At 34.1% G+C, this 16,734-nt stretch overlaps 1 protein-coding gene across 8 annotated transcripts in view; it reads left to right on the top strand.

The window, feature by feature from the left end:
• NOVA1 (NOVA alternative splicing regulator 1) overlaps positions 1-16,734 on the top strand; it is a 151,341-nt gene that overhangs the window by 99,580 nt on the left and 35,027 nt on the right. For all 8 annotated transcript variants that reach the window (XM_040560587.1, XM_040560586.1, XM_040560592.1 and 5 more), the window contains one exon: positions 13,871-14,037. In XM_040560587.1, coding sequence (XP_040416521.1) covers positions 13,871-14,037 — 167 coding nt within the window. The remainder of the gene's footprint in view (positions 1-13,870; positions 14,038-16,734) is intronic.

The raw sequence follows: 16,734 nt of genomic DNA, 5'->3' as shown, positions 1-16,734 counted from the left end.
TTTAAAAGTGGGAGTGATCTTTCCCTTTTTCCAGTCACTGGGGATTTCACCTGACTGCCATGATTTTTCAAATGTGTTGGAGAGTGGCTTGTGGAGGTCCTCTACCTAAAATCTCTGTGGTTGTCTGCTTGCTTTTTAAGAAAAAGTTCTGTTGGTGGTGGTTTTTCTTTTCCTCTGAGACGTGTTTTGGCTGATAAGATTTTTAAAATTTCAGAGGTAAGAATTGTAAGCCACTGGTTAGGCATGGAATGTGCCCTTGAAGTTTGTGGGAGAGATATGAAGAAAAAACTGTTTAACTTCATTTGTAATTTTTGTTTTATAAAATACAAATAAGTGGCATGAAAAATAAAAATGAAATTGTTGTGTCATACAGAAGATGCATATTTTATATTATTTTGCTAAAAAGAGATGTGAGGAAGTAACTTGGTGAATAATGAATTATGAAAGCTTAAGACTCAACAAGAAATTAGGTTTTGAGGCAAGAAAAAGTCATTATCTTCATTGATGACAGGTGATGTTGAAGGAGAAAAGAAGGGGCAGAGGACTGTTATGCTATCCAACCCTCAGGCGTATAAATGCTTTGCATCATTTTCACACACGTGTTCATCTTTATATATATATATATATATGTGAAAGCATATATTTCTATCTTGGGTTCACTTGGCTTGCTAATGCGTGTGAAAAATTGTACTTGATCTGGATTAATAACGCCATCTGAAACTGTCACAATTTTAGAAGTAGTATAAGAGGATCACCACCTACTCTGAGGCAGTTGTTTTGGGTGGGGGTAGGAGATCATGTGGTTTCAGGAGTGTGTCTCACTGGCCAGTGTAGTGTCACTGTAGGAGTGGTGCCTGCCCTAAGACACTAAGTTCTGTGATAGAAGCAGTAGTAACAAGTGATGTGGGAGGTTTAGGATGGTGATGGTATTGTCTCTTCCCTCAGAATGACTAGGCTGAGGGAAGAGACAATTCCCAACACATGCATGAGTAAGGCTTCCCTGCTACTGAATTAAAGAAGCTAGACGAGCATCACTGCTTTAGAGTTGGGGAAGGAAAGAGACATGATTGCTGAGGGCTGGGCTGTTCCTTGTGCAGAATTCATACAGCAAAATAATACAGAGTAAGTACCGTTCTCAAAGTTCATTTTCTGATTTATAGGTCTGCTGCCTTTTTATATAGAAAAGCACAGGCACACATAGAAAGAAGATAATTTTATGTGCATTCTTATCAGCAGAGAGTCTGCCTTTTAGAGGTCAGCTTGTCTTTTCTCCTTGCCTATTCAGGAGAAGTGTTGGGGTTCTCAGTGAAATTTATCTTGCGTTACTGCATGGCAGGGCCATAGGGGAGTATCTGAGAATCAGCAGCTTACACAGGTCCATCAGAAGTTCCAACTCATAGGGAGGCTCCCTGCAAGAAGAGCAGTGGGAAAACTGCTGCCTTGGAGTCACCTGAGGCTCAGGTTCCTTCTTTTCCCCACTGGTACCTGAGGAGTTCTTATGCACAGGATTCTCAGCTTATGATTTAATTTAGGGGAAGATTTATTCTTTGGGCATTTCTATAGTCATTTTGTTTCAGCTATCTTTATATCATGCTATTTTACACAGGTTGTTTGTGCTTTTAGGCAGACACAACTTGAATTCACGTAGTTGTAATATTCTCCTTGCAAAGTGAAGGTAAATGTTTCCTCAGTCTTCCAGGGAAGGTTTTCTAACCACAATGTTAGTGTGCGATCATATTTGATCATCCTCACCTTTTATTATTTTTTATTATCAGTCACTTATTAACCTGACAGTCTCCATCAGAGACAGTACCGTGTATGGTTTCATGTTAGAAATAATTCTTATATTTAGCTGATCAAGATCTCTCCAGTTTGATATACTGGAAGATCAGCAAGTGTCTGCTAGGTAAATAATAAGCACATTTAAGTATGTTAAAAGATTTCTATGTTAGGCTATATAGAAAATCCTAAATCAGAACCTGCCAGAAAAATCTGCGTTTCAGTTTCAAAAAAGGAAGTTACAGGATTTCCATTTTAAAGAGGGAAAGAAGAAGAAGAAAAAAAAAAAAGCTCAGTCCTAAAATAGTCTTAGGATTTTGATATAATGCAAGAAAATGTATGATTTTAAGGCTATCTAGAATCTGGTGTTTTATTTATCTGCTTATGCTTATCTGCTTCATTCAGAATAGAAATGTGGAGAATGATGAAACCTAATTAGAGTATATTCAGTCCATGTTCTTATTTTGTAATCAGATTTCTGTTGGAGACATTGCCTATGGAGTTTCAGTGACTTCAATGGCAATATCCGTAGATTTAAGGATCTGATAATGACGTTGTGGCTGTTAACGTTTTGACTGCACACATTCCAGATGAATTCTGACACCATTCTGTTTTTGAATGGGATTGCTTTGGCCTTCTGTTCAAAATTGTAGGAAAAAACATCTTATTTTCAGCCCTGCTCTTGATCAGAGAAGTAGCACGAGCTAGTTGTCTAGATTCCCTCAAATCTACTAATCTAGCGCTGAAATGTGATAGTATTTCTAAATAATGAATTGTGGCATTATTCGTTTGAAAATAAGAGTTGAGAATACTTGTAACATGATTAACCCATAAAAAAAGGTTCCTGTGTAGACATGGCTGTAGTACTAGTAGAAGACCTTTTGTTCACTTAAAACTATAATATAAAACTATAATATTTCTGAGAGTGAAGGGGTACGGAAGAAGGTAAAGTTTACAACCCTCTTCAACATTTTTCTTTTTTTTTCTGTGTAGTTTTTATAACAGAACATGACAAAAAAAAAATCAGCAAGATCTTTAGTTCATCAGTACTAAGTTTGCCAAGGCCATAATATCTACCTTGACTACTGAAAAAGTAATTTTGTACAAGAATGAAAATAGTTCAGCAAATATATTTAAAGCAGGAGTTTTTGAGTGCTGAGGATAAAATAATATATGGGTGTTTGATGGATATATAAATAAAAAGCAGCTTTTCATCCACAATTTCAGAAAGTTAAATTTAGGGGGATATAACATTCATGGGGGAAAAAAAAAAAAAGACATGCTATAACAGGGTTACAATCTGGAAGCCAGGAAGGAAAACAAAAATAATTGTAGTGTACTGAATGCTTGGGCAGTAGTCCTACCTGTTAATCCATATAAACCCTGGATTAGAAGCCCATTACTGGGGAGCAATGAATTGAATTTAATATGCAACAGCAAAGTTGCGTGTCTTTGTGTTTTCACACATCTGAATATGCATGTTGATATGTGTGTTGTAATGACCTCATCAAAATGGGAGTTCATCCTGCTTTTCACATTTTTTTCCTACTCTGAAAACATAAATCCATGTGCATTGCTGTCTCCTGTATTTCTGGACTGCGATGTAGAATAATCCATACAATACAGTTGCTATGTATTGTATGTCCTTCTCCACATTTTACCCTTACATGGAATGACCTTTTTTTCTGTGGAGTTAATCTTAACACTATGGATAAAGTCAGTTTCTTGCAGGATCATGAATTAAATTAAAAAGGATTCAACAATAATAAGTGTACTGTTAAAAATTTGTTTCCATGTTCACTTAAATTTTTGCTTTCAAGTATATTTAAAACATACCTATAACTACCGGTATTTTATAGTGCACAAGTATTGAGAAATTTCTTTCTTGAATTAGAATCTCTAATCTAAATTTACGATATAGTTCATTTACTTGAAATGTGGTATTTACTTCTTCCAAACAGATACATAGTAATGAATATATTTGGCGATTGTATTTCTTGAGCAACTGGCTGTATCTAGAAAGATTTTCTAAAGCTTTTCACAGGCTTTTAAACTATGAAACCTGAGAAATATTTTTGAGGAGAAAAACTCCCTTAGTGATTTGAACTGTTATCACTCTATAAGATGCATCAATTCCTACAATTTCTTAAAGTATATTTTACTGTTTAAATTGGTGTTTTTTTCCTTCTTTTAGTAATTGTATGTGTAGGAGTCACTATTAACAAAGGTTCATATTACTATAGCGTAGCATGAAAGCTGTAATTGCCAACAGAACATTGCTTTGCATGAAAAATATTCTTAAGTGCTTTTGTTGATTGGAAAATTCATTCCATATACATTGAAAAACACATGTAATTTTTTCTTTCTGTTCTGAGAGATATATTCTATATCTGTTCCAAAAATAAGGTCAACTCTTTTTTTTCTGCAGCAAATTTGGTGTTGTGGGGGTATTTGGTATTCTTCCTTTTTAATGATTTTGACAGCCTTTATTTCTCAGACACCTTCACATTTTCATCAAGCTTAGATATTTTTTATTAACTTCATTTATTTAGATGCTTACTGTTCACTGATATCATTAAAAATGTTAACTCTGCAAAATTCTATGCACCATGATAATCTTAAAAGTATATGAATAATCAATTATGAATTATGAATATGAATTATCAATAATCTTAAAAGTATATGAATTATCAATTATGGATTATGAATAATCGAATTATTACGTCACCTTATTAGAAAATAGATCTATATATACTTTAATATCAAGCCTATCTCAAGCTGGAAGAATATTGCTGTCTGTCAACCACTGTTAAAAATACAGAAGGAAAGGGATCAGGAGATTCTCATCTTAGCAGAGAATATAACATAACTGGAAGACCCTCACCTGTTGTGTTTTTTTTGTGTTTTTTTTTTTAAATAGATGGAACATTTAAATAGCAAGAAGTATATTTCATATTCTGTTAAAATTTGTTATTTTTTGATTCTCCTTGTGTATTTCGTTATTTTTTTTCTTGAGGACCTATAGCAAATATGTTCACTTTCCGATCAAAGGGAGCTGAAGATGACAGTTCATTTAGCCTGTTTACCTTAACAATTTGGGAAGTAGGAGGAAAAATTCATAGGAGGTTGTTTCCCCAGATACTTTTGAGGAAGTTTTTCTTTGACACAAAATTTCAGCTAAATCTAAACAAATTAAAAATAATCTTCTTTATCTCTTTGTAACTGCTTTTACTATTACATATTTTGACCAAAACAATACAAGATATTTAATTTGGGTTGAAAATTTTGTGATGGAGTCAAGTGGGGTTTGATTTTGTTTGAACAGTAGAGCTTTTATTTTCTAGAAACGTGCTTGCTTCCCAAAGTATAATTAGGCTGTGCTCCCTCTCACTGCTTTCTCTCTGTTAGTTAAATGAAAAACAATCAATCCTTCATAATACTGTAGAAAGAAAAAAAGTCTGTGGCCTTTACCTCTGTTTTGAGTGAATTTCATAAGCTTTTGCAAGTGGAATCTACAGTTGTTTCATGAATAAATCTTAGACAAAAGGAGTTATAATCCCTTGTTTTCTGCCTTACACATAACAGTATAGTATTAATAATTCCTCATCTCCCTTTGTATATTTTTTTTAAATCAACATCAAATCCTTAGCTGATATACAACAAAACGGATTTTGTTCAAGGGATTGTTTGCTTTCAAGATGACTCATTATCCCCTCTAAACCTTTATTAATTGTGAGGTTTGTGCTTTTTTTCTTAAAAAAAAAATCTTTTTAATTTCCTAATTTTCTCTCTCACAAAGAAATAATCCATTTCTTCGGATTTACAACTATGTTAAACCTGGATTCATGTAATTCACATGTGACCTAAGTGTAATGGACTATAAACTCAAAGTTTCCATATAACTCTGAAAACTCATATGCTTCACAGCATTTGTCAATTTGATTCCTTTCAATATCTGGATTGTACTTTAGAGGTCACATATTCAATAACAATAATACCCACTTGTATACTATTTAAAATGTATGTGCACATATGTGTGTGTAGCTAAGTTTATGAATATGTTTAGGTATATATGCAAGTTGAAAAACTGAAGTTATCTTCCAGTCTACTTCCAGAAGAAGCCAAACTGAAGTTATGGAGTCTGTGAATATTTACTGAGACATCTGATGTATTTTGAACTTATATCAGTGTATCTAAGAGTCTTTTTCTTGTTTTAATGTTGTAATTGATTAAAATTTTATAGTTTTATTTTGACAAGCTGTTATTTTGACAGATGTACTGCATATGTGGTACATCAGACTGAAACACTTGTAGCCAAGTTTAGTGTTCTGACTTGATTTCTTGTGGTGTTGAAGTTCCAAGTCACGCTGGGGCATCCTCTCATACCCCACTACAGGAGTGGGGCACAGTGGGGGCAGACCTTGCAGTGCTCCGTTTTGCTGTTCACAGATACAGGTGAGGACCTGGGAAGGTAGTCAGATTGGGATTTACAGTTGAGTGATAGCCCTCTCTGAGATTTAATTAGCTAACCAAATTGGCCACTTTTGGGTGTGCCACACCTAAAAGACAGTATGTGATCAATATGGGCTCAGCAGTCTGCTGTTTCTGCTAAAGCAAATAAAGCTTCCTGTAAACTAGGACACCTGATAAGAAAATATTAGAGGACTGATGTTAGAGAACTCCATGTTATTTTTGCAGATTTCAGCATATCCCATGCATAGATTGCATGTGCTTGTTAATCATCACATCTGTTAATATGTTTCAAGAAATAGAACACATACATAATTTAACTTTTTCCTTTTATTAGATGCTTGACTCAAATAAAGTATAACGTAGCTGCAGAAAACATTAATAGTTATAATTTCAGGGGGTGAAACATTAAAGGGAACAGTTTCTCTCTTTCTTAAAGAAGAATGGAGCATTAGTTAAGCTGAATGTATCTAGTCGATCTGTACTTGAAAATTCAAGTTAAGGATGCCCTGGGTTTATGAGAGAGACATCAGTAAGATTCTTAGAGGGCCATGTTTATTTCTTTTTGAATTATTAGATTTCCTTCAATTAGATTGTTCTCTTTGATTTTGCTATTTTAATTACTTGGTCAGGAAAAGTTAAGTTTTACTCCCTATTTTTTTTATGTGTAAACAGTTCCAAAATTATTTCATCTAGAGGAAAACATATTTAGAATATGAATGTTCTAGCATTGCTACCAGCTCTTATTTCCTCTTCCATTTTGGGAAGTCTATCAGGGAAGTAAGGTTTGTGCTGAGAGAAATGTCTTTGTCTGTAATAATGATGGGAACAAGCTCTGAATTAAGACCAATTAATTCCCTCTCAAGAAATGAGGGTACAAGGGCAGCAGGGAGACAAGGATCAAAGTAGGAAACTGCTTCGTTGAGTTTCCTATGACATTTTGCGCATAAGTGGGATGTTCTTATGTGTTGCATTTAATGATGTGTACATTTATCACGTATATAACAATTTTTTTCTACATCTGTTTGAGGTATGAAATACTAGTAATGCATTTAAATAAAACATTATTTTTATTGTCTGGTTTTCATTTGCTGAGGTTTTATGTAATTGCAATGAGGAAATGTTAGATGCAAGGAAGAGTTTCTGATTTTCATGTTAAGAGCATTACTGTCAATTTAGTAAAGACTGGTTATTTTGCATTGCTAGGGAATGGTGTCAAAGCACAGTTGTATTTTACCAGGAGCTTTAGAAAGATCATTTTCAGGCCGAAGCATTTGCTGGCTATGTTAGAACCCCACTGTAGAGGCCCTTTGATCATCAGTCAGAAAAATAAACATTTAAGATGCTAGGGTTAGCAGACTGCTGTACTGTGATTTATCAAATAAAAAGCTTAATGCAAATCAGCTGATCAGAGATTGTAGCTTAGCCTTTCAGTTAGTTAAAGTCTTAGCTCTGTCCCTTCTGTCAGGTTTTCCCTTTCAGTGTCAAAGAAATTGGCATGGTACGCTGGAAAAATATAAGGAGATTTAATTAGTAGATGCATTGGAGTTACCCTGTGCTGATAATGCGTTGTGCCTGTTTAGGTTTTCAAATGCTTTTTAAGACTGATGTCAAAGCCCAATAAAAAGCATATAGAGTCATAGAAATGCCAAACATTCCTTTCTGAAAGGTACAGTGTGTTTTCCAAAATATTTCAACTAAGGTTCGTAAAATACAGAAGCACATTTAACTTTCAGTGAGTGTTTCTGTGAATACAGTGGAACTTTTACTTACTGAATCAGAGCCTTGAAAGAAACACTTAAAGCTTAATGGTACCGTATATAGATAGATGTATTCCTGTTAAGAATAGAAATAAAAGCATTGAGAGCATCATATTGCTGTGTCCTTCTTCCTACTGCATATCTTATGTTTATTTTAATGGTTGTTTTAAAAGCTGTATCAGTTGTCTAATAAGTAATAACCTTCTCCTATTAAAAGCTTGTGTGTGGGTTTGAAATTTCAGAACTGGATTTAAAATGTGCTTTATAAAATTAGTGGGATGTACTTGTCAAAGGATGTTTGCCAGAAGTAAAGTTTTAGGTGGTTAAAGGGATGGAAGGAGAAATAAACAATGAAAATAGAGTTAGTGAAAGATGTTTTAACTTTTAGGCCTGCCCAACTTACTAGATATCAAACCAGGATTTTGTTTACTCACATTTAAATAGGTTTATTACATTTAAACAGGTTGATGGCTGCTAATGCTTACATATTTCTCTACCTGCATGGAACTGTATTTTAAGTCTATTTTCATGTTCAAAAACTAGGGCCTATAAATTGTCTCCTAAAAGCAAGCAAGCACAAAACTGATTCAGATTCTTTTTTTCTTCATTAGTTTTTTATTTTTTGGTGAGCAGTATTAACAAGTAGGCTTTCTTGTACACTTATACTCTGCCCCTTTTATTTTATAAGAAAAAGTTGAAACATACCTTTGAAAAATTAAGTTGAATTCTGATATAAGAGGAATTTTACTGTCATAAAAGTAGAGCAAATATTGAGTAATTTACTTGTGTTCCTTAGAAACAAACACAAAGTTGTGGTAGCAACTTCAATAATAGCATATATGTAGATACTGGTTTTCCTATTTTACAGTCACATACAAACTTCTGTCATGGAGTTTAGTATTAATGAATACACATAAAATATATATATATATATATATATATATTTTAATGTACAAGGATGATGACCACCTAATCTGCATTTATGAATTTTCTGTGGCAGTTATTTTCTTGTGTACATTTTATTTCTTCATATGTAAAAGAAAATATACCATACATGACACCAACTCTGATTTGATGTCTAAATAATTAAAAGTAGAATAATTTTATTTTGACAACATTTGGACAGAAAAAAGCAAAACAGTAAAGGCTGATTATTTGGTAGGTTGTCTTTCTCTAAAACAGTTCTCTCAAAAATGAGATTTGTATTTTTAATACATATTTTGAAAATTATATGACAAGAATTATGCGTATAGTTGTCTCATTTTTTTCACAGAAACTTGCAAAATGAATGGATAGGACTGTTAAATGATAAATAATCTGACAGTTTAGACAGTAATGGAGTCTAAAAGCTTTTCTAAATGACAGAAGTCTCACCAACTTTAGTGATTCATAGGCTTATTTTTGTTGTATAGGTTGGTCATATAGCTGGCAGTTTTCCTTTTGCTTGACTCTTGTAAATTATTGTACGCTGTTATCTGAGTGAAAAGCCATTAGAGTTGTGTGAGGGAGTATGACAACATCACTTCAAAAGATTAAAGCAATTCCCAACTGTACGTGTACACAATTTCTCCAGACTCCTTTTCTTTTTAACTTTTTTTGTTTGTTGTTTGTTTCAGTAGAAATCATATGGTTTAACCCTCAAAGAAAATGGGCTGCTATGGTGACACATTTTAACTAATTGCATCTTACCTACTGTGGACTGGGCTTTTGCACGATTCTATTTCTTCACGGAGCAGTGATTTCCATTTACTGCATCCTGGTTTATACACGCTAAAACAGTGTGTTTCGCCTGTAGTGTTACTTATGTGTACTGTACAGCATGCTCTAAAAGAGCACCGACAGTAGCGTGCCGTTTAGTCACAGTGCCAAGTCCAATGAAATTCCTATACTGTCTGTTTTCCTTTCATATGTTTTGACAGCAGTCATCCCTGTTAAGTGCTTTCCATATCAGACTCCAGTAGCTTGGATGTAACTTGATCTGTGTTTGGTTTCAGTGTGTTGTCTGCTGACCTAGAGAACACTTGCATTAGCTGCATTGATCAATCCACATCACATCTCATCATTTAGGAGACAATTAATACTGCAGTGTAAAGACTCCCCAGAGCATTTTCTTAGAGCTGGATTGATTTACACAGAAACCACAGGAGTTGTTTGCAAAAGGAGAAGGGAGCCAAGTAGGGAGGGGAAAAAAAAAAAAAGCAAAAGCATCAAGAAAGCTACATCTAGGGGAACCGAGTTTCATTTAATGTGGTGACTTCCGCTTAAGCCATTCAAACTCCCTTTTTAATAAGGTGTTTTGTGGGAGGGGAAAAAAAGGTTGTATTTTGAAGCTGATATCTGAAAAGTCATTGTAACTGGTCACACAAATGTTTTAAAAATCTCGCTATTGACAAATATACATTTGATTGTGATACAAGTCTAGTATGCTGTTCAGGGTATAATCAATTTAACTTTAGATTTAATCTCAAGGATTATTAACCTTGCAGCTTTTGAAATACTGATTGGCATGGTTTAATCCTAATTATAATTATTTTTAAATAACTTTTTAATAGAGAAAATACTGTTTGTTTATTGTTATGTCAGTTTGGCTCTAGAGCTACTTTCAGGTAGTTGGATTTCAGTGTAGCCTGATATTGTTTATTTGTTTAAAAAAAAAAAAAAGGCTGTGCAAGTTGTTGAATGTGCATGAACACATTTGGTTACTGAACAGGCAGAGCTTTTAATGTGCTGCTTCACCTTTAGGAAATGCAATATTTTATCTCTAGAGACTACCCATATCAGCGGATGAGAAGCATTTACTAATGAAAACAATTTGTTCTTGCAGGTGACTAATAAGGCTGCTGTACTGTTCTCCTTTACAGACTTCGTTGCTGTTTTGTAAGGAGCATATCTTTGGACGTATTGATAACAATAGATATTACTAAAGACATAAGATTCATAGGAAGGGAATTTTAAGGAGGAGATTACTTACTTCCCTGATACATTTCTCCCATCCATGTTATTGTCTGTGACTCTGTGCAGATAATGCTAATGAAGCCCGATTACATGTAGTGAACTTCAGAAATCCTTGCAAACCTATTAATATTTGCCACATCATTACATTGCAATTTTCATTTGTTTAGGTAGGGTGAATGAATTTTTCATGTGAAAAGATCCATGTGGGATTGTGTCAATAACTTTTACTAGGAATATGACAGTAATAAGACATATTTTTTATGGTAAGTCCGTGACTCAAATTTATCATTCTGGTTTTCCCTCTCTTACCTTGAAGCAAAATGTGCACAGCATTGATGAGGGATATGTATTTGGCATATCTTTGTGTGCTATTATCATTTTTAAGTTTACAGGAATACACTAATGTCATGATATTTCACGTTATAGTTTTCTTCTGTTAGTATTCTACAGTTCTTTTATTTCAAGGTACAAACATGATGATGAAAAACATTAATTTGAGTATATTGGAAATGCATGCAGCACATTTAATTTCAAAGCAATTTTACCTGGACATCCAGGTTGTCTTGTTTTGGTATTTCTGCAGGGCAAAAGTCAAAACTACAATGCCTCCTCCTAAGTTTCATTTTTCCATAAGCACTTGTTAGACAGCGTTTTTCAAGTCAAAACTGATTTTGTCAAACGTATTTAAGTGGTTTGATATATAGAATACAGAATATGGATCGTTTCAGTGCAGTGCCATACATATATCCTTATCACTGTTTAAAAAAAAAAAAAGATTCAAAACCTTTTTGCTATTCAGTGAAGCCATACAAAATAATCTAAAACTGTCTTAGTCAGAAAAAGTAAACAAAGGCTTTTTGAGTATTTCTGCAGGGGTAAAATTGGAGTTTTCCTTGGACGTTCTGTAGATCTTTGTAACAGTGATATCAAAGAAATAAGGACTGGTGCTTTTTGCAACACAAACAGACCAATTTCAGTTTGGAAAAGGATTATGTAGCGATGTAGGTTTTGTTTAAGCCTTTCTAGAGAATTGTAACCTAAGGTACAATGGCTATTAAACACTTGATAAGATACATGGGATTGCAAATTCTGTGAGGTACTATGCAAAAGATGTGATAAACATGGCATCTCAGACTGTCTTTCCCCAGGCTACAAGGTTGAGTGAGTGATTGTAAGAGTCAATGAAATTAAAGGTGAAAGTAAGTAATACTGATACAAGGGAAAGGGAGCAATGGCCAATACAAGAAAAAAAAAAGTGCCTCACACTAGAGAGGAGAATTGTGCAGATAGAGAGGAGATTGGAGTTATAGAGTAGAATATAATTGCTACAACAGAAAACCATGTAACACTGAAATCATTGATTACACTTCACAGCGTTTGGGAATGAGGAATATTTTTAAGGACTGTTTTTAGTGAGTATCTGTACTACTTTTATAATTGAGTATGGAGGGGCAAGGGGGAAACGTGCAGTGTTCCCTTCCCCTTTGGTGATTTCGTTGCCACCAAAGTCCTAGTATTCATGGAATATCCAGAGTTGGAAGGGACCCACAAGGATGATAGAGTCAAACTCCCTGGGTCCCCAAAGGACTACCCAAAAAATCACACCCTATATCTGAGAGCAGTGTCCAAACACTTCTTGAACTCCAGCAGGCTCGGTGCCATGATCACTTCCCTGGGAAGCCTGTTCCAATGCCTCACCACCCTCTCGGTGAAGAATCTTTTCCTGATATCCTGCCTGAACTGTCCCTGTCACAGCTTCAAGCCATTTCCTTGGGTCCTATTGCTGGTCACCAAAGAGAAGAGATCAGTTCCTGCCCTTCCGCTTCCCTCATGAGGTTTCCTCTCAGTCTTCTCTTCTCCAGGCTGAACAAACCATGCGACTTCAGCAGCTCCTTGTACTTCTTGCCCTCCAGACTCTTCAGCATCTTCATAGCCCTCCTTTGGACACTCTGTAACAGTTTTATGTCTTAGACTGTGGCACCCAAAACTGCACACAGTACTTGAGGTGAGGCTGCACCAGCACAGAGTAAAGTGGGAACACATGCGTTCTTACACATAGAACAAATATTTATTTCACATATTAGGTATATTTGCCAAGTGCATAATATCTTTCCATAACCTTAGAAGATGGATGCTTAGAAGGTAATCTCGTAGATTCTAGATATCCTACATGAGTGGTGTTCAGCATAACTATATTAACAGAAGTTCTTGAAATGTAAGTTGCGGAGAATTAACTAGCTATTTAGTAGAGGCTTTCATGATTTCCATCTAAATCACATAAAATACAGCTCCAGGTATTTAGTAAATAGTTACTGCAAGGTTGTTTTATGATGGGAAAGTTATAAAAGACAAGGTGGGTACTCAAATACCTGAATTTGGTTGGCCTTGAAAAGTCTTGCCATAATGATTTGTGGCTGTTTCAAGAAATGATCTAATAATGTCTACCCTAAATCAATGTGTTTGCAGTTCAGGTGATCATTACAAAAGTGTATTTCAAGTTCATCTATAATATAGGCTATTACGTTCATCCTTGTGTTCACTAGAAGTTCTAGGCCAAAGTCATTTAAAAGACGTATTCTGTAAAGACTTGTTAAATTTTCTTATATTTCCAACTGAACCTAATATTTTATCTTCTTTTATTTATTTTTCTAAGTTGTTATGGATGCTCTTTTATCCAGGCTGAATTGGAATGTTACATGTTTATGGGATCTACATAAATAGGAGTTGCGTTTTCAGATCATCATTGTGTTACCTTTTGGAAATCTCTTCCTTTGTTATTGTGTTTATTGAGTTACCGTTAGTTGTTTTTTCACTCTGCTTTTGAGTGTCATCTTTATGAAATAACATATGTGGTTTGTGAGATCTGATGAATCCATTCTATTCAGGTCATTTTTTATTTTTTGTAGGTACTACAGAGCGGGTGTGTCTGATCCAGGGAACAGTCGAAGCACTAAATGCAGTTCATGGCTTCATTGCGGAGAAGATTCGAGAAATGCCTCAAAATGTGGCCAAAACAGAGCCTGTCAGCATCCTACAGCCTCAGACCACTGTTAATCCAGACCGCATCAAACAAGTGAGTTTTTGGTTGGGAATAGAGTCACATCAGCTCCTTAAAAGTAGCTTCCTTTATAAAAATGTCATAAAACTTTAAAGCTGCAAGGGGTCAACGTAACACATTCTTTCAGAAAATGTTATTTTACCCTTTAGTAATTTACTGGTCCTTATTTTCCTTATACTTACTTGTTCCATGTTTCTCAGCAGTTCTTTTAGTGTCTTACAAATTTCAGTGCCGTGTGCTAATGTGTTTCTTTCATAAACTCTTTTTCTTTACTGTGTAAGGTAATAATCCACACCTAGGTTTTAGTTGAAAAGGATCGCTGAAGTTCTAACTTAAAAATATGAACCTCTTTGTAAATCTTTAGAGTTACTCAAAATCATGGAACTGAATGTTTTCTACTTCTATGTATCTAAAATAAAACAAAAAATGTTAATTGTATTTTAGACCCTCTAATAGATACTTTAAAATCTTATGTGTAAGAATTTTGAAAATATAATTTACTTGGAATGTTTTCTATTACTCATTTGCTGTTATTTTTGGCATCTTTTTGCCTGATTCACACTGACTTCTTTTCATATCTATAGGACATGCAAAATATATTTTCGAGGTATCATTGGTCTAGTGTTTTCTCTAGTTCATTACAATTTCCAGAACAATTTTAATTAAAAAAAAAAGTTTCCTGTACGGAGAATGTGAAATAGATTATACAGAACTTTAAATAAATGATTTTCCATTTTATTAAGTAAGAAAAAGATGAAGAAAGAAATGAGTGAACATTAGTAAAATTTTGTCTTGTCTATTGATCCTATATAGGATATATTTTTGTTTCTCATCTGTCCTGTATAGGACATTGTCATATATAGGATAAATTTGTTTGGTTCTTCAACAGTAGCAATATTCAGTGTCCTATAAAGTAATTTGATAACTGTATGCAATTACTTTACTTTGTATGTAGTGCCATACACAGAATGTTTATATGAAGATGTGGTTAAACAGGACGAGTTTGAAATGAACACACTGCTCTAGATGGATGAAACTGTGCTTAAGCCATTGCATATGATTTTTAACAAGTACTATTATTTTTTTCTGTATATGCTATACTTTTGCATGAAAACAAAACAAAAAGCCTCTAAGTAACTTACAAGAAAATACAAAAAAGTAAAGCCCTGATTTTATAGGACTAGTTTCTCAGTTATTAGACATGAAAATGATTGTGCTTGAGTAAGGAGAGAGAGAAAAAAAGCTGAAGACAAGATCTGTGTTTTAAATGTCTTTTCTGCTCATAAAATTTTAGATTTTATACCAACACTTCTTAATCTAACGGGAAATAAATGTTCTTTATTACAATGGAAAGTGTTTTTTCCCCTTTGCAATGAAATGAAACTAGTTTCAAGTCACTAAGATCCTGAGAAACTAGATTACAGAGATGCTTGGTTATATGCCCTAATACTTCCTGTCTTGTTTCTCAACTTGTTTCTCAGTTGATATCACTTTTCCACATGGGAACTGAGGAGGAAATACTACAGAAAACTTACTTGTAAAGTTGTTGGTGTGGTGTATTTTTTTTGTTGCTTTGGTTTGTTTTTCTCTTTTTTATTGGTGGTTATTTATTATTATTATTATAAATTTAATTCCACACTTGGAATGGTAAATTAAATGCTTGAGTGATGGATCAGTGATTAGAGCTGATACTAGCGAAGTTAGTGAAGACACAGGCTAAGTGCAATGCATTCCTTATAAAACTCTGATTTCACTCCACATTTTATAATTTAAACATATTACCTGTACCCAGACATGTGCATAATAGTATGACTGCAGATATTTGGAGATATGCATGTGCATATGCTTTTACAGTTTTAACTACAATGAATTGTTTAATTTCTATTATAATGAAGTGGCATCTATTTGTGATATTTTCCTGATATATAAATATTGACTCTATAAGTCTAAATTCCATTATTTTCAGCATGATGTGAAATTGTTAGCTTAGCTCTTAGAGTTTACAGTGAATGTCCTGTGTCTTAAAAACTACCTCTAATACCTCTTATACCTCTAATTACCTCTTATAAATTACCTCTATTTAAGAAATTAAAAGGATAATATTTTGTAACAGGTAATCATGATCTGGTTGTTATTTTTTTCTGGTGTTGTTATTTTTTCATAGCAGACAGGTCATGACTTTGTTACCCTGATCATTCTAATAATACAAGCCATTACGGACTTGTGAAAAACAAGCCTTATGAATTACATTTTCTTCTTTTACCAAGCTTTTATATAATTTTTACTGTCTTAGCATAATACCCCAAACCTTTGTCACTCCAAATATTTTTTAACTAATCTTTAGCATTTGAGGTTGAGAGTAGATCTGAAATAATCATTTTTGCCTTCATTAGGAATCCTGGATAGATTTCTGTTGATTTTCTAGCTATCTCTACCAAAAAATAAAGGCAGTTGTCTCCCCATGAATGAAGGTGCCTGTAGTTGAGGCATTACAATGCCACCCAAGTCTATGAGCATGCAGCTCTCATTTCTCTTTGTTGTGGGCTTCTCTACTGATACTCCGCTCAGGAAGCAGGCTAAGAAAGGACATATCTGGCTGCAGTTTCAATTAACAAAGTTAGTAGGTAAGCTGTTTGCTGACTTGCTCAATTTTCAGAACTTTGTCTTCAGGTATATAAAGAGGTTAAGTCTGGCCTACCTTTTATTTTTAAT

The sequence above is a fragment of the Cygnus olor genome, chromosome 5 (genome assembly GCF_009769625.2).
Source record: "Cygnus olor isolate bCygOlo1 chromosome 5, bCygOlo1.pri.v2, whole genome shotgun sequence".
In the NCBI taxonomy this organism is placed as follows: Eukaryota; Metazoa; Chordata; class Aves; order Anseriformes; family Anatidae; genus Cygnus; species Cygnus olor.
Note: the sequence above shows the minus strand (reverse complement) of the source record. Positions and strands in the feature narration are given on the sequence as shown.